The 18,943-nt window shown below is 36.6% G+C and overlaps 1 protein-coding gene across 1 annotated transcript in view; it reads left to right on the plus strand.

The window, feature by feature from the left end:
- Positions 1-18,438, plus strand: part of MCPH1 (microcephalin 1) — a gene marked incomplete at its 3' end in the record, with an annotated part of 133,198 nt that extends 114,760 nt beyond the window's left edge. Inside the window, exons 12-13 of the mRNA XM_081998087.1 lie at positions 16,137-16,374; positions 18,383-18,438. Coding sequence (XP_081854213.1) covers positions 16,137-16,374; positions 18,383-18,438 — 294 coding nt within the window. The remainder of the gene's footprint in view (positions 1-16,136; positions 16,375-18,382) is intronic.
- Between the last annotated feature and the right edge of the window lie 505 nt (positions 18,439-18,943).

Here is an 18,943-nt window from a genome sequence, read left to right on the forward strand (position 1 = left end):
TGCCTAGAAAATCATGGTTGTTTTCAGTCACTGCCATCTAAATACTTTCATCCTTCAGTAAAAAAGGTTTCTCTCTACATGTTCAGCATTTCATGAGTGAAAGTTGTTTCATGGATGGATGGTAGCAGCAGAAGAATTAGTGTTCCATCTTCCTTATACGAACAAGCTGGAAGAATAAGTGTTTCATGAGACCAGTAAGTGTTAGAAAGCCTCCTGGATCCTGCATATGAATGATTTTTTGTTGGTTTAGCCAGTGGAGCCCCACAGGGGCTATATAGCTAAAGCTTCAGAAATCCTGCTTTGTCTCACTTGATCCCCACACTTGTTATGGTAGAAGGAAATTGTTTATGTATATTTTACTGCATAACAGTAAATCAAGCTTATATGCAGTGTTTATCTGCGATGGTTAAAATGTTGTCAGTCCAAAATACATTCCATTTATTTAAATGGTGAAATAGTAAAGAACTACTTCTATGTAGCACAGTAAAAAAGTGTATATCAAATAATGTTGTTTTATAAGAGGAAAAATCTGTTGAATTATGTGCTCTTATCATTACAATATGACACAGACACATTTCATGTTTTTTTTAATACCAAGACTAACATTTATTTAACACTAGTTTTAGATAGAATACCTGAAAAAGCCACAATATGGTGGAACTTTGTGGAGACTGTTTATAGATATCTTTATGTTGGAAAGAAGAATTCTAATCTAGTGATTTTAGTGGAGACAGCTGTTGAGATGCTCTTGTTGGCTTTTGTTTATCATAATTGTGGTACACTATATCCAGGCAATAAAATTAGTTATAAATCTGACTCCCTCAAAGCACAATGTCATGCAATGGTTCCAACAAAAGTGAATCTTAGTCATTTAATTAAATTTCCCTTATTTTTAATGAATTCCTTGCTCTGTTTCTTCATTTAGTCATAAGCAAAATGTCGTATTGCAATTCTACTTGTGTTCTTGCAAGAGCGTATGACACTAAAGTCCATGACAAGGTCTCTACAGTGTAGGATCATGGCCTACAGAGCTGATATGATATTTTTCTGAATGTAATTCTCAGGTACAGAGTCTTCTTCATCTCCTGACAGCATTAGAAAGTATGTTTTAGCTGATACAGTTCCTCTTCTCAGACTCTCTCATAAGTCTGTCTGACTTATGCTGCTGCATTCTGTCCTCCAAAGAATGGATGAAATAATTCACAGCTAATATGAAGAAAGTATTCCATGTACCTCTGCCAAATTCTGTCCTGCCAGTCTTAGTTTCACTGATACGTAAGTTGTAATAGGCTCCTTTGATTCCTAACTCCCATACCTTTGCTCCAACCACACGAAAAAAAGAATCAATTTTAAAATTTATACGTAAGATAGTTGCAGAAGTAAATTCCAACTTCAGCTGATTTATTTTGCATTGTTTTTGATTTATTGTGCTTGTGAGTATATGTATTTATATATAGACGTACTTCTGTTCTTGTTCTTACTCTTTTGTGATTTATTATGTGTTGATGAGATTCTGTTGTAAACCTTGGAGGCTTTTTCAAAGACAAGAAGTTCCATTGTCATGTTTTTCTTACAATGATTTATGTCTTGTGTATTGAAGTTATTTATCAGAACTATTTAAAAGATCATTTAAATTCATAATTTTTAAAAAGTTATTTAATACTTGCCTGAAGTTGGTCCCAGAGGCTGCAATCAAAAAAGGGCCTCAATTTGCTAGTCAGTATATTACTATTATAAAGGTAGTATTTCTTCATTATTTTCCACTGAACATAAAACTGGACTTTGCATCTTAACAAATTGCACCAATCCAAAACAAAAGATGGTGTCTGCCCCAGGGACCTTTTGATTTACAGAAGAATATTTCCATCCTTTTTTTTCCCAATCTGGCTGCAAGGTCACACTTTACCCATATTCCATTTTACCAGATTTATTTGTGGCCCCAAGGCTTTATCAACTTCATTTCAAGCGGAAGACTCTGGCAATAGTTGACATGAGGGTCTTTTACCTGTGGAGCTGTCTCCAGGCAGCCTGACTGTGCTGACCTTCAATAGTCTTCGCTGCATGGCATGACTATTTTTAAAGCTATTGTAGAGAGAGAAGTTTAACAGGCATATGTTTGCCTGAGGGAGGGGAGTTTTATGGGTAGTCTGAATGGGGTGGAATTTTGTTGTCTGTTTTAACAGTAACTGTTAATTAGTATCTTTTAAACTAGTAAGTTTTGGACAATCCAGGGAAAAAGTGTAATAATTCTGTTTAATACTAACATCCTAGAATCAAAGGAAATAAACATTTAAGAATGAGCTTTAAAGGGTCCTCGCTAGCATGTTAAAACTGAAAATCTTGTCCTAAAACTTTAGTGCTCTACCAAAAGTTTTGCCTAGACTCAGAGATTCCTGCCTGAATCGAAGTAAGTTTTGAGTCCCTGAAAGAGCTGCTGTTTCAACACAAAAGCGAGGATTTATTGAGTATTGTTATTGAAATTCTGGGTTTAGTCTAACATGAAGGATGTAATCGATGATGATGTTGATTAAGAAATTTTGCACAAAATTTTGTCATATGAAATTATAGAGTTGAGTTGATTGTGGCTTAGAAGAAAAACTATAAGATAAGAAGGGCATAAATAATTGAAATCTCTGTTTGTCCCATCCCATTGAGTTTTCAGTGTGGCCAAGCATATGCTTATAAAACAAAAGATGTGCCTTCTTGAAGCAGTAGCATAGTGTGATCCCATACTCTCTGTGCTGTGTGGATTGGGCTGGTTGCTGCCTACTTACGTAGGAGATGCCTAAAGGAGATACATTGGTTCACCTGACATGCAATTAGACAATGGTTTTTCTTGGGTTTTTCTGGTTTTTTCTGGAGGCTGATGAGATAATTTCTCAAATTTAGGATTTTTTCAGGATTAACTGTACTATTTCTATTTTCATGCTGTCTTTGGAGGATGTTGCAGACATTGTAGTGGCTATTTCTGTTATCAGAAGTCTTCAGCATCCTCTGCTGGCTTCAGCCACTTACAGTGCATAGTTTCTTCTGCTGCATTCCAGATTTGTCTAAAACACAACCCTGAGTAGCTGACTGGGGTTTTAACTGCATTTGCCTGAGAACTTACCTTTGCTCTATAAGCAAAGGAAGCCGTGCTCTCGACAAAGTTATAATGTGCACATAGACACCATTTAGCAATAGTTATTTTACTTATCCAAAATGGCATTTGTCTGATTAATTATAACTCCTGTTATAATGTCATTTTAAGTTTGAATTTCTGCCTTGGTGAATCAGCACTTCCGATTCTGCAGTTAAATAAATTTAGGGAAGAAACCACATATGTTGTAATATATACGCTATATTGTACTTAACCAGACAATTACATTATGTTGTGTTTGCAGGTCTGGTGTTTAACTTTTCGTGGGAAGTTGTCTTTGTCATGGTAATTGCATGTGAAGTAGACAGAGGTCTTTCATCTGGAATCTAACATTAACAAAAACTGAAAATTAAGGAAAGAGGGCATTGTAAAGAATTCTTATTACGCTGATTTCATAGATCATGCTGAGGAAAACACAGGATCATTTCAGTTAAAAAAAAGATTTTCAGATTGTGTGTTAAAGGATCTAGCAAGTTATAATAAGAGGTGAATATTGCTGTACAGAATAGTGTTTATTTCAAGTATTCTGGTGTTCTAAAAACGTTTTTGAATCACTTCACATAGATGGTATTATCTTTGTATGGCATTAGGGGAACTGATTATTACCTTTAATAGCTTTCATGAGACAGTATTAGTAAAAGCCCTGTTACCTGTGTTTCATCTCAGAGAACCACATGCCATAATTACGTGCACTTCAAAAGCCAAATTAAACTGAATGAAAGAAGTAACCAGTAAGGATGTTCTCTTGAGCATTCATTCTTACCATGATGAATGATGCTTGTTTTTCTCTTCTCTTTAATTAGAATGTTTCTACATTTGCCAAAGAAAATGTTGGAATGCAGACAAAAACTGAAATTATAGGAACAGGGCTTGATGTAATAGCTTATTTGTAAAGGAAACACAACTTGTTTGGTATTTTATTGAAACAGGAAGTTCAGAACCTCAGAACACACAAGCACAACAAATTCTCAGGTGCTAGTTGAGTCATCTGTTGTTGGAAGTAGTCTCATAGAAGGCTTCCCCTTGATTTAGTTTTAATCTTCAATTAACAAAGGGAAGGAAATTACATACAGATTTAGTTTTAGATTATGTGCAAAGCTCTCTGTTGCTTTTTAGCTGTCACCCTGATGTGCATGCTTTGTGAGTATATCATGTTGCCACAACTGGAGTGTGTCCGAGTGAATGTATTCAGCTTTTAATGATCAAAAGAAACCTGATGTACTACATTTATAAAATAATGTAAGGCTTGCTTAATCAAAATAATCTGATTTTTTCCTCCTTTTAGTCATCTCATACCTGATTTCAGCTTTACTGCAAGCTGTAGAAGTAATCATCTGTGATAAGCTGATAATTGATAAAACTACTGTTTTAAGTTCAGTATGGGATTATTTATTTATTAATTGTCATGTTTGTTTGTAATAATAGGTCTGTTATACAGCTGAGCATGGTGATACCATGTAGTTTGGTTTAGCTATGAAATCTTTAAAAGGCACTTGGGAGTTTGTGTCAGTATCTTCTCTGTAGAAGGCTTAGCTTTTCCCCGCCTTCAAAGGTCTGCATGACACTGGCCTTCTTTGAATGAGAAGGATTTTACTGAATTCCCTCCAAATCCCATCATTGCTGTTCCTCTGTTTAACCCCCAAGAACACTCCAGTGCTGTACAGTGAGAGTGAGTTCTCCTTTCCTTCACCAACAGTCTGAGCAATGATGGCTTTGTAGCTCTCCTAGGACTGGTCCATAGCATAAGGATAACTGCATTAGCACTTTAATCAATACTGTCATTTTAAGAAAGAAATTCATCGGTAATTATCATGTCAGCTCCTAAATTTTGAAGTTAATATAATTTTAAAATAAAAATAGACGCATGACCCAGTGCGTGTGCAGGACATTTTTAAACCTCTGCCCTTATGCAAGACTAGCTAGATTAGATTCTTTTTCCCCATCCTCTGAGTAGTGTATGTACTTTAGTATAGTATGTTTGCATACAAACAATACCTTCTGTTACATGCATGCTAGTTTGTATTGTTACAGGGCTAAAACTGTATTCATGATATGCCCACCTTATTCCCATTGATCTTAGTGGGAACTCTGGATAGGGACAGAGCCAGAGATGGTAAATACTTATTTACAGACTTTTACTAGAAAACTAATGTGTAGGAGAGGAAATATTCAGCATTTGTATTTACTCTAAGCTATCCAGCTGTTTGACTAGAAAATAACTAGTAATTTTGCTTGAAGACCACGACTCACTCTGTGCTTCAGAGTATTTACCCTGCATCTAAGCTCAAACACCCAGTTGCTTATTTTTTGTATACAGTACTTTGCTGAGTATCCTTCGGTTTTCGAATTGCAACTGCTTGCTTACACAATGACAACCTCATGAAAAGACTTTCTGCTCTCACTAAAGCACTTCAGTTAAAATGCAGATAGGCTAAAAAGTAGTAGCCTCTCTGTCCTGCATCATTCTTAGACGAAGAGCAGTAGGAATATAGGAAAGGAACTCAGAAAGGAGGACAGGGTCAGCAGTTTGACCCTACAAACTTTGCCCAGCTAGCATGAGAAGTCGCTGAAAGTCCACTACCATAATGTCTGCCTAGTTCTCCGTATTTAACCATGTCATAGATGGTGATCTCAAATTTAAAACAAAACAAAACAAAATTCTGTATAGAATTTATAACAATATTTCTTTTTTTTAAAAAAAAGTTTTTAACAAGATCATCGTTACATTTGCAGTAAACAGAAATGGACTTTTCTGTGAATCAGTGATTCAGTTTTCAGTGAATCTTTCCCCCACTTTAGATTTGCACTTTAACAGGTTTACCTGTGGAGTCACACTTCTATCTTCATTAAGATAGTTCCTGCAAGACCAAATGCAAATATCAGATAGGTCAAATGTTATCTTTGTCACTAAAAAAATTAAATTAGAAATAAGTGATAGAAAAGAAAAAAGTTGAAAAGTTATCACATGTTGAAATTCCAAATGCATCTGAAATCCTAATCAGGAGTAAGATTATATTCTACATGAGACTCATGTTCTAAAATAGCTTCTTCTTACTCACAGCAACAACTAATACCCAATGCTAGACTATTGTTTTCTTCCAGCAATTGATAAGGTTACTGACACAGCGTCTGCTTTGCCTCCTGTAGTCTCTTGAGAAGAAAGCAGTGAGGCAATATTCTGCAAATGTGTTTGGTGTATCAGCTCACAAGCTGATAAGCGTCAACTCCTCAAAACAGATATTGGAATCAGTTATTTTTAGAAGGGCGTCATTTGGTACCATGCACAACTTATCATTGTAGTTTGTCAATTATTTTTTCACTTTGTTAAAAAAAAAAATTTCAAAAGCTTGCCATTAACTTGAAAAATTCTCTGAGTAAAAAAAAAAAGAAAGAAGAAGAGCAGAGAGAATAAACTTGGTGTCAGTTACTGTGCCTTTACCCTACCAACTTTGATAGCTTTAAAATTACCCTGTATTGACAACAAAAATCGTTCTCCCTTAGCTATACAGAAGACCATCCCAGCTTGCTGTCACAATATAAAGTTCTTTCTTCTGTAATCTTTTGTCATGCTAAAAAGTACTAGAGTTCACGAAATTAATCTTCAAATAGAAAATGTTAATCATGTCCTTTGTTTAGCACCTATGAAGAAAGCGATGCCCTCAAAGAAACTTTTCTTGAGTAACTCTCATTTAAAAATACGATTGATAAATAGCACCTGGTCAAATATTTAAAGACCTGGGGGCAGGTTGCTGTGTGTGTTGGCAGCTCCATTTGCTACTCTCACTGCTAGAGGATTAAATGTCTTTGCTTTCGATACTTCTTATGGGATCTTTTCTTCCAATTTGTGACATAGATCACGTGAAGAAGAGATGTTACCACACATAAAGGAGTATTGCTGCCAAGGGGTACTAATCAGGGAAATTGGAGACCAGAGGTGATTGTGATAGTAGTACTATCAGGAGTTTCTGAAAGCAACCTGAACCTGGTCTAGTTTTGCAGTTGGCGGTGTCCCACAGCAGTGGCACACAATTGTGTGATGCCAGGTATTCTCTTTGAGTGGGTTTATTTCAGTAGTTCTCAGACAATTTTAAAGACTTTTCTCTGTTGAACACTGATGTAATTTCAACTGACCCTTTAGTTCATATTTTAAAAACCAAGCGTTCCCTGCTAATTATCATTGTAGTGCACGCGTTTCACTGTAAGTACAGAGTGTACGTACAGTTACATTGCATGTAACTTCTGAATGCAACTCTCTGGGTTTCTGCTGTGCTCAGTCATTACCATGCATCTTTTTTAAACAATTTAAGAAAAAAACAGCTTTTAATTATACATCACTTTTTCATTAGTATGTGGTCTGTTATGTTGTAATATATTGGGTGCTGAACAGAAGCATTTACATTTTTCTTGACGAGGGAAATCTTTAAGCTACTCTAAAGGAGGTATGTTTTTCCTCTGTTAATTAAAAAAAAAAGAACAAAACAACTTTTTAAAAATGTAATTTGCTGATGCCTGTTTTTTTAAAGCCAAGTCCATTTTATTTGTCTCGCTGCAGCATATAAAAAAAAAGATCGAGAAAAGTCAATCCTAAGAAATTTGAAGGAAAACCAAGTCACTGTGTTCAAGCTTTGACATATTTCATAAAGCTGTTGAAAACCAAACCATGGAAGCCAGATTTATGAGCTTTTTTAAAGTTATTTGTAGATTCCCAAGACGATTGTGTTCCCATCACTTACTGTAGCCTTTAAAACTCAAATGACGCTTAAAAATATTCATGTTTGGCACACACTGAGTTACTGCTGGGCGTTGCAATGGCATTGAGCTAAAACTGAAGAGTAGAGAGAATAATGTACTCTGCCTTCACTTAAATCATTTCAATCTGCTGAGGTAGAGCAAAAGGACTCACATATTCATATTTTAAAGATAAAACTAGGAATTATTTTTAATGTTAAGATTACTTTTATTGTGGGTTAATACAACTGTTTGGGGAATGAGCCTTTTGGGAGCATCTGTGTAACCCTTCACATTTGCCAGGCTTTTCCTTTCAACAAGATCACTCACTTTGTTATTACTGGAATAGAAAACTCTTTTATTTATCAAAGTATTATTCATCTGCACTTTGCCAGGTATAGCAAATCTGTTGACAGCACTGGATTTATCATTTACTGTTAAAGGCGAATGGAAGGATTCCCCATGTCCCTAAGCCAGCAAAACAAATGTCATTCTTGAAGCCTGCTGCACAATATCCTGTGTTGATTAAAAATGAAAGTTGGATTGTCCAAAATTATTCAATATCTGAAAAGTCTAAGGTAGTTGAAATGATCTTGTAATTTGTAATGTATTTCATGCAAATACTAGGCTGCCATGACTTGTATCTTCATTATGTGTAGTATTTAACCATGGGGAATATCAAGTTGTTTTCCATGAACTGCAGCACATTATTAGCTCATGGAATTTCTGTTTCAGTGTGGCCTTTAATCGGTGAAATACACTTAGCTGGAAATGTGTTATTTCAGTCTGTGTAAATGCAGATGTGTTTACTCCCATATGATTAAACACTGTTATTTACTCCATTGATACTTCATTCCTTAAGCTACCCTGCTGAAATTAATGACCTGTTCATAGATTACGTACTGGTCTCATGCAATAGGTACTGGTCTACTTAAAAAAAAAGCGACAAACAATTGGCTTTATGCGGGTTGGGAGAGTTCAGTAAGCCTACAGGATACTATGTATAAAATATGGGTAAATAATTGCAATATGAGGGGATGAATTCCAAGATCCAACTGATGTTCCTCCTTGTTGCCATGTGAGAATGAACTATAAGATAACAATAAGGGCAAGTTGCAACCGTTATAAAAAAATAGGCTGAATTCAGTTGAGATAATTATTTTTGTGCAGGTAATAATTCAGTTTGAAAGCAGCATCCCATACGTACATAACTACCCCATTACATCTGCCAGAAGTGACTCCATGCTCACTTGTGCCTGCATCTATAAGCCAGTAATGCAGATCAATGGAACGGGATCTGCGGAGTGCATGAGCTAGTGCCGAGAGCACCTTGCTTCAGGGCTCTGGGCTCCTCCCAGTCTGCTCCCCTGAACTGAGCACGTCTTCTGACTCTATTTCATCCAAAAGGAGTACAGTCTGTGGCCTTGATGGCTGCTCCACAGTGGGAACAAAAAATACACTCACAGGAATGACCAAGAGATTAATTTCAAAAGTCCACTCCCAGCTTGAACTAAACCAGTAAGAATGTACGTATCTTTTTTGCTAAGGGTCTTTTGAGGATATATCCAGCTAGACTAGATCTTTGTCAGCTGTGAGGAAAAACATGTCTGTGTATATAATACATACCTTTTAAAGTCATGGCTGGTTGTCTAAAGCAAATTATTTGGAGGCTGAGATTTTCTTGGTTGGCTCAACTGCATTTGTTCAACTGTCAGCTGAGTTAAGGGAAAAGACTTTCTGATTTTACTTTACTTTCTTTGCATTTTTGAGACATGTGAACTTGCATGCATTTAAGAACTGAGTTAGATGGAGAGTCCCACCAGTAGTGCCAGATACAAAATGGTGGATTCAATATGAATCCACTTCGGTCTGCTGCACAGAGGATCCGCGTATGCTCAGATCAGCTCTTTGTCATACAGGTAACGAGGCCACCATACCTCGTTGGTATCATTGGCATAAAATGTATAACTATCCCATCCATATACTGCATTTGTTGTCTAGGATTTTGCTAAGCTACCAGGCTGGAAAATCTGATTAATCATGACCTAAAGTAGCAGAACTGTAGCTTGACTCTGTCTGTTTTTTAATTACTGCACTGTCTTAATCTTAATCACTGTCTTAAATACTGCACTGTCTTAACACTGACTTAACTGTCTTAAACGATGAGTTTTCTCACTTTCACCCTTCTGATTCTCCCCCCTCATCCCACTGAGGTGGAGGGGGTGCAAGCAGCTGTGCGGTGCTTAGCTGCCTACTGGGCTTAAACCATGACAGATCGGAATTAAAATAACCTTGAGACATATAAGGAATGACCAGAAGTATGTATGATGGAGTTCAGTAAGGACAAGTGCAGAGCAGGGAGAAATAACCACCTGCAGAAACGCAAGATGAGATTGACAATGTGATATTTCTGCCAAAAGAGCAACTGAGTATTTTAGAGGCTCCGAACCAATATATGTCACCTATGCCATATGCCGATAAAAGAAGCAGGCACGCTAGGATGCGTTAACAGGAATGCTACACATAAGAGACATGGGTGGTTCGCAGCGTGCAGAGCAGTGATGGGGCCTGAGCTGGAGTACTGTGTCTAGCTTTGGGCACTGCACTTCAGGAAAGATGTGGATCCATTGGAGAGAATCCAGGGGAGAATAACAAAACGATCACAGGTCTCCAAAATATGACCCATGAGCAAAGACTGGAAGAACTGTGTTTGTTTAGTCTAGAGAAGAGAAGACTGAGGGGAGACATGATAACAGTCTTCAAATATTTAAAAGGTTGTTGCAAATAGGAAGAGAATAAATTGTTCTCCATGTCCCTTGGCACTAGGACAAGAAGTTACAGGCTTAAAATGCAGCGGAGCCAATTTAGGTTATATTATTAGGAAAAGCTTGCTAACTGCAAGAGAAGATAAGCATTGGGCTAGATTATGTATGGAGGTGGAGAATTTCTGTCTTTGAATTTTACTGGGATCCTTAGGGGCTTGTCACTTGTAGTATACGTAACCCTTGTGCTTTGCCAGTGATGCAGGGCTGAGTCGTCTGTGCCACACTCGTCTACTGCTTCGGAGTGATGCATGGCACAGTGCTGCTTTATTGGTATCTGGGTGAGGAAAACACCTCCCAGTTACAACTGGTAATTCTTTGCAGAATTTTAACATAGATTTGCAATTGCAATTTGCAGTCTCATCACTGCCTTGTAGTCACTTAAGTTTAATTTTCTTGAAATAAGACAAAAACAAGGATGGACAAGTTCCTGAAGTATTTCTGAAGCAAGGTTTAAATTTCTAATCCTGAAAAAATCCCTCTTTCATTAGCTAACCTGTAATGAAAGGATTTTTTAAATTTCAAAACGAATTAGTTTGCATTGAAACCAAATGCAAATATATTTAATTCGGAATCTTTTTGAAGCTATAAACAAATAGCTATAGTAAAGTGACCACATCTTAAAAGCTTAGCAGAGTGTTTTTAAGTGATGTATATTGGAAATACGGCTCCTTGATTTAGAGGTCATACTTACCCTCAAAAGGGAAAAAACTTATTGTTTTATCCTAATTTGTTTTTTATTAATCCATAGTTAATAATGTTGATATTACATAGTATTTAAAAATAGTTCTACCTCTGCAAAACAAGGAAATTAAACTAAAAATAAGTGAATTTGTTATCTTTTTTCCTGCAAAAATTTGCTGTGCCGGAAAAAATGGTTCAAACGTCTTCCAGTATAATTTTGACTACCCGCCAAACAGTAGATTTATTTGCCAAACATTTTCATATAGTATTCCCAACAGGACTGAGTCTTTCAGAGAATAAATTGGTGAAATTAACTTTTCTTATCAGTCTATGGGATTTGAGAGAAGCAAGGTTGTTTGCCAACATGCAGTGGAAAGAAACAGTATCAGCTAAATTGCCTGGATTCTAGCGTTCTTCCCTTCACCCTCATCTTGGCCAGGAAACACTTACATGAAGGCCTATGCAGAGGAGGGGAAGAAACTGTGTTTTGAAGAATTTTCCAGATAATACAGTCTTGACTGTATGCCATTTCTTCTTCTTTTACTTTCCTTTTTATTTTCCAACACCAAACATCGAAGGTTTCTTTTTTCTGGACCAAATTTTCCACTCTATATCCCTCCACTTTTGGCTGCCGGCTCGGTGCACCAGTCTTCTCCCACCGCACAAACATACGAAGTTTGCCTGTAGGTATTCTCAGTTTGCAGGTACGTGCTGGGGTGCTAACGTAGCCTTACCAAGCATTCAAAAAGTAGGTTCTCACTTCTGTCTGTCTGAAGGCTTCTGCTTCTCGAAGAAAGGGAGCTTCTATTTTAGCCAACCGATACTGATAACCAGTGGAAAAGCCTTGTTTCAGTAAACATGCAGAAATAAGGATGCAATATTTATAAATAATTTGCATCAACGTTGCAGGTTGAGTTTTGCTCTGAGAGTGCAAAACATCGCTAGCTATAACAAATGCATTTCACACCAAAGAGTGGAATGAGGTGCACTATGGTAGTACGCTTGAGCCAGCTGAGGTCCCACATCCGTGTGATGTTCATTAATTTGGATTCTTCAAAGCTGAAGATCTATTTCGTTGTGCAACAGCTTGCTGAAGGAAGTTGTTTCCAGCTCTTAACGCACTCTTTTGTATTGGCAAGCACCAGTGTATTTATCTAGTACAGACTTTACAGATTTTCAATGTAATATTTAAGTAAAGATTTTAGTGAATATTATTTCAATTTTAATACTCTCAATGTGTTAAAAAAATAACAGCAAACTGCTCAAATAAATTGCAAAGAAATCAAACTAAAATGTTGAGATTTTAATTCAAGTAGAAAATGTGTGTCACACATTGCTCCTACAAAAACAGAGCTGCTGTTTAGTTGGTCGCTTCTATTCTCCTATTAAACCTCATATTTAGAAAGATGAAAAAGAGAGCATTTCTTCTTTGTCCTGCAGGAGTGCTGCACTGTTAACACAAACTTCCTTGATCCCTGTAGGGTCCTGCAGATTCTGCAAATTCCTCACTGCAGGACAACTGTACTTCCAGAAGTCTGCACGCTGCAATACACTACTCTTTATCAGAAGCAGGCTGATGCTCCACTTGTGTGGATGTGTGCGAGCCCTTGATCTTTAGATGGACATGGGGTTCCACATATGTGTTTTTCTTTTAAATTTTTACTAAATGACAGACTGTCTGAAAATGCACATAACCATGCAAGTGTAACGTTTCCTAACAGTGGTGTAGCTTTGAGTGCGTTCTTCATGAGGTCTTTGTACAGAATTATAGTGAAATGAAAATGTAAACATTGCTTGGCCAGTATATTTATCCGTACTGAAATCATATGAATATTAAAATCTTAGAGTTTAATATTTCCCCAGCAACATCACCCAGCTATATTAAATGAATATGGTGTTTTATGTGTCTCTTTTTGTTACATTTGTAGATTATCAAATCATAAAGTTTTTTTTTTTTACTTTATCAATTTTACGTTTTTCCATCATTTAATAGTTGCAGAATGGTGAACTAATACATAAGGCTTCAACAGTCCAATCCTTTTCTCTTTAGTGAAAATAAGAAGTTTCTCATCAACTTCAAATGAAATAATACTTGGCCTTTATGTAGATATAAACCATAAAATCTCTTCAGAATTATGTCTGCAATTTTATCTTCTGCTTTTGCATTTAATTAAATTTATTTATTATTTTTGTAAGTAACAGTAAATAAGATATAATTATAGCTTTCCATAGTTGATTAAATACTTCATTAAAAAATAGCCTTTTTAAATAGGTGTTGGTAAGGTTTCCAATCCTATATTAAATGCTCAAATAGTAATGACAAGATAAATCAAAAGTTCGTGTTTGTAGATGCATTTATCTCTGGTGAATAAGATAAATTAGTAAGAAAGATTTACCGTTATGCAGACACTGATTGTGTAATGCATGCACAAATTTTTAGACATCTATAATTATTACAGTTGGCTACATTGTATATATTTTTTAAACTAGAACTTCACATTTTCAATTCTAGCCTACAAATACAATTTCTATTAATTGTAGTAAATCAGAAGCATATTCTCTATTTATGTTTTGTGAAGTAGTATTATTCTAGTAGCATTTTAGACAGGAAATTTCTTCATTTCTGGAAGTACACTGAAAATTGTGTGCTGTACATAGGACATTAGCAGTTTCAATGCTGAAAAATTTCCAAGTACATCCGAAGAATTAGTTTTCTTTCATCTTCTGTTGCATGAATTCAGGTATCAATTCGGAAAGAACACCTTTGTGAGACTTGATGGCTATCTCCTGAGCCTCATAAAAAGATCACACCTTTGGACTTTTATGGGGATTTTGTGTTTGTTCCCGTACCCCATTTCCACCCAGCAGGAAATATTTTCGTAAAGCTCTAGGCAAAGTTGCAAAGTTTTAGGGTTTTTTTTGAATATATGCACTTTTGGATTGTGGGGATTGAAAATGAGTCGCAGGAGGGAAAATAACTGGTGAAAAGTTTGGTGGTGGTTTTTTTTATAATGAATAAAGAGTCTATTTATTTATCATACATGCCCCATAAGTTTTATGTCGTGTGATTTTTTTTTCCTTTCAAAACTTAGTCTTAAACAAACATCCAAATTAATGGTACATTTTATGATAAATGCATACATCTAAGAGGCATCTTCCTGCCGTTCATCCAGCTAGTGAAGAATGAGGTTAACACTTAGGATCTTATCAAAAGGAGTAAATAGACCCTTTTATTTTGTAACATTTTGGTTTTCTGTCCATCTGCTAACAAATGTAATCAGAAAGGAAAATCGGTGCTGTCTGTTACAATAGGGACTGACACAATTGCAACTACTGACTGATACATACACAATTTGTGGAAATAGTCACTTTTGGGGTCTGATGTTTTCCCAGGCTTGGTCTCTGTTGAGGAATTATTTATTTATTTGTAAGAGCTTACATGAAATATGTATAGTTTCAAAGGGCTGGGAGCACCCCTGGAGTGCCGCAAAGGCTTTGATCTTGCAAAGGCAGCTGAGTCAATTCAGGGGTAAGAGCTAAGACTGTGCCTTCTCATCCCACCGGCAAAGCCTGTGTGGTCAGCTAGCTGCCTTTTCAGCAACTGGCTAGTGGCCGTTCTTTCAGGTTAGTGGGCCAGGAAGCAAAGTTAACCATTCAGACTGCTCTCCAAGCCCTCAACATAAATGCTATGACTTTCCCCGCCTCCGAGACTGTGTGTGGACGCAGTGTGCTCCAGCACATCCAAGCAACAGCCTGCCGGGAAAACTGTGGTGGTGGTGGTGGTCCAGCTGAAGGCGAAGCAAAGGTGACGTTCCATGCAAAAGCTTTCCTTTGACGATACCACCGAGATGTACTATATTCTTACCCTGCCCTCCTCTCAAGTGCACTGATAATGCACGCAGCTGGAGTTTTAAAGGCAGTTTAAGAAAGTCCTCTCTATAGCACGTCAGCATGTTTGACGTTATGTACATTATAGCTAAAGGAAATGGCTTTAGTTGCTGAACCACTGTCCTGCCTGGTACATATAGAGAAGAAAAGGCGCCTCATATAGATCAGGTAGTTTTTTATTATAACGATCAAGTGTTACAGGCTGCACAGCATTCACAGAGGACTTCCTTTTTTGCTTTTGTGGAGATGAAAGAGTTTACATGAAGCAGTTTGCTCCGAGCTCTGGTACGTTTGTGTCACTTCATACATCTGAGAGAAAATGCAGTTGGTATATGCGGAGCACAGGAGGGAATAAGACCTTCTAAAGTACCTTGAACTCTGAATTAGATATGGCTGTAAAGCTTCCCGATACAAACTGATGAGCACTATATATTGCATAGGCTTTCACAGGTTGTCGTTATGCTGAAAGACTGCACTTATTTAGAATATCATTTGATATTTCTGCGTGATGGCCAGTGTTATAAATGTAAGAATGTAAGATTATGGTGAAAAATAATACTGTCAAGTGCTTTAAAAAGTCTTACAGGTAAACCATCTGACCTACAACTAAATAGTCTCACCTCTGGTTTGGGAATTATAGCAGTCAAGTATATCGTACGTGGATATTTAAACTTCTATATCAAAACTAAAACAATAAAATAGAGCAAATTCTTTGTATAGTTTACCCAAAAGTTTCTGATGTGTCTGAAAAAGTAAAGTGCATATTCACAAACTATAATTCTATTTTTCTGAATTAACGAAGACAAGGATTAGTTTTACTTTGATTGGAAATGCATCACATTAGTTAATTAATTTCCTTGTTTCCTCAAATACAGATCTGCAGACTTCAGCGTCAGCTATCAACAGGAAAATACCAGCAGAATCTCTTTTCAAACCAGCCTGTCATGTTTGTATCTCCTTCAAGTCAGCCACCCTGCAAAAAGCTAATTGAACTTATACAGCTGTCAGGAGGGAAAATATGTAAAGCCTTACGTCAGGCAAAAATCTGTATTGGAAAAAAACCAGGAAAGAAGTACCAGGAAATAAAATGTTTATCAGAAAAATGGGTATTAGGTAAGACACTAAATTTCAACTCATATAAAATATTGAGGAGTATGTATTCAAAAATTGACGGTAAATAGTTCACTAAACTGAGGCTATAGAGGGAAGAAAATGGAACAGATTGCTACAGTTAGGTTTTCAGGAAGGTAGTCTCCGTGGTGAGGACTTTCTCTTACAACTACGACTGCTTTATGATGGTCCTGGTACCCACCATTGTAATTTTACCAAGAAAAATTCCATACAAAGTTTTTCAAATTTATCTTCTGTACAATTGTTTCATTTAGATCAAACTAAATTATGGGGAAACCCCCATAGGAAAATTTCTTTTTAAAATGGCATGTATTTCAATTTTAGATGATGTAAGAAAGATTTTTAACTGGTATAAACTGGCGTAGCACTACTGAAATATGGTGATTGGCACCCTCTGATAATCTGTCCTGAATTATATGTTGTATTTCTGAAAAACAATTTTCTGCAGTTTCTATGTCACTTGCAAAAATTTTCTTTTTAAAATCTGCTGTGAAGTTTCTAAGGGTTGTTAGTCCATTGCTTTTCCATTAGGACACCATAGTTCTAACAGTTACCTGTTTGCAGGGAATCAAATGTAAAATTGCAATACCTCACCCTGAAAGAAAAGCTTTTGATAATCTATATAGGATTCACAGCTTCCAGCTTGACACTTTTGCTTCTTCAGACAAGATATGGGTATTTTCCAAAAAGGGACCTTTTGCGTACTAGAAAAAAAAAGATTAAATTTTCCCCATCCACTATGTCAGACTCGTATAGATAGTGCCTCACTCAGCCTCCGGCAATAAATGTACTACATGCATTGATGTTATATGAGACTAGACAAACAAGTCCTAATCTCTTGACTGTTAATGCTATCAGATCATAATGACTTAAAACCTGAAAGAAAATACCACTAAAGAAAGGAAAAGTGAGCCATAAGGGAAAAATAATCATCTAAATGCAAATATTATTTGATACTTTCTTAAAGTATAAGATAAAATTGGGAAGATTTGAGAGAGAGGCATAAGAAGGCGGCATTGCTTATTGTGCCTTTCTCTGGCTTCAAAGAAGACTTAAAGAGCAAGTGTGGCCAAAAAAAAGTGGCCAGATGAGGAAAGCAAAGGTTTGTGCAAGTCTAAAAATATGATGTAGTAAATTAAACACAAAAGTTTCACATAATAGTACTCCAGTCATAAATTCCAGATGAGCAAAGGTAATGATCTAAAGTGGCATGCAACTCATGTGGCACATCCCACACTTTACTGGCCTCATGGAGTTCTGCCTCACCCCAGGTCCAACGTCTCATGATCTACCTGCGGCTGGACAGGCCGTGCTCAGCCTGTCAGTGGGCTGAAGGAATTGCATATCCAGCTGCTAATGAAAAAGGACTCCGAATTCTTGGTGCCCTTTACCAATTTCTCAGTTCTCTTTTGCAGTCTGATGGTCCCTTTTCTAATTGTTATGTCCTGCTCACGAGGCATGGTTATGCAAGCTCCGGCTAACGGATTTTAAATGATGAATCATCAAAACTCAGAAAAAAGTATTTCTATATGGTACTTTAAAGGAAGGATACAGCTGTTTGAAGCTCAGGCTCTTTCTCAGCAACTGTTTATGTAATAGTCTGAACAGTGTCACCTATAAATTGCCATCTTAATCAAATAAATCAGATCTGAAATTTTGTCTCATCTTTGACACTTCACTGTTGCAATCCCATTGGTTTGTGGCTACTTGCTTTCTGCTGTTAATACTGACTGACAATTAATTCACTCAAGGCTGACCAGAATAAAAAGTGTATAGATAGATAATGCAGCACCTTTTTTAAGCTTAAATAAATTACAAGTTCTTGTGGTATAATAATTTGACTGCTTTTTCTTTAGTGTCCTTCTCTGTCTGGGTTCTCAGCTCCACCAAACTGTTTTATACCAGAAATTGCTCTGAAGTACGTTGTTGCTTTATAATCTGTTTCTTGTGTATTTTATCTTAAATAATCCTGCTTTTTTATTTCTTTTAGATTCAATCACTCAGCACACAATATGTCCCATGGAAAACTACATTTTTCAGCTGTGAGCTAACTCAAGAGCTTCCATATGGTTGCAAGGAAACAAGCCTAGTTTGGATTCAACAAAAAACTAAGCTGTAAATAAAATTTTTAAGAAAGCGCAAGTTGCATATTTATAAATAAAGGAAAATGTTCTCTACATTTTTATTACTTGTGTAAATGTTCATCTTGTGAAATCTTTACGTTTTTATAATAAAGTACTTCCCTAATAAAAGTCATCTTGCTTTTATTTATTTGTTGAAGACCTTTGGATCTAAAAGTTGAATGAATCATTCTTCACTGGGAAGAAGTGGGAAGATCTTTTCTAATCTCTAAGCAAAGTCGATCATGTTACAGTGCAATTACAAGATGTGCACGCAGAGTGGGCTAGCATGCCTGAGCTAGCTCTGGTGTAGTCAGCAGGAGCTGTGCTACCAGTGCAGATGCATGGATTCTGTAGGCTCCTCTGATCCGAGTGCCTCTGCAGACAGCTGAAGGCCCATCTTGCCGTATCTTCATGACCGGTGCTGATTA

The sequence above is a fragment of the Phaethon aethereus genome (genome assembly GCF_964289735.1).
Source record: "Phaethon aethereus genome assembly, chromosome: 3".
In the NCBI taxonomy this organism is placed as follows: Eukaryota; Metazoa; Chordata; class Aves; order Phaethontiformes; family Phaethontidae; genus Phaethon; species Phaethon aethereus.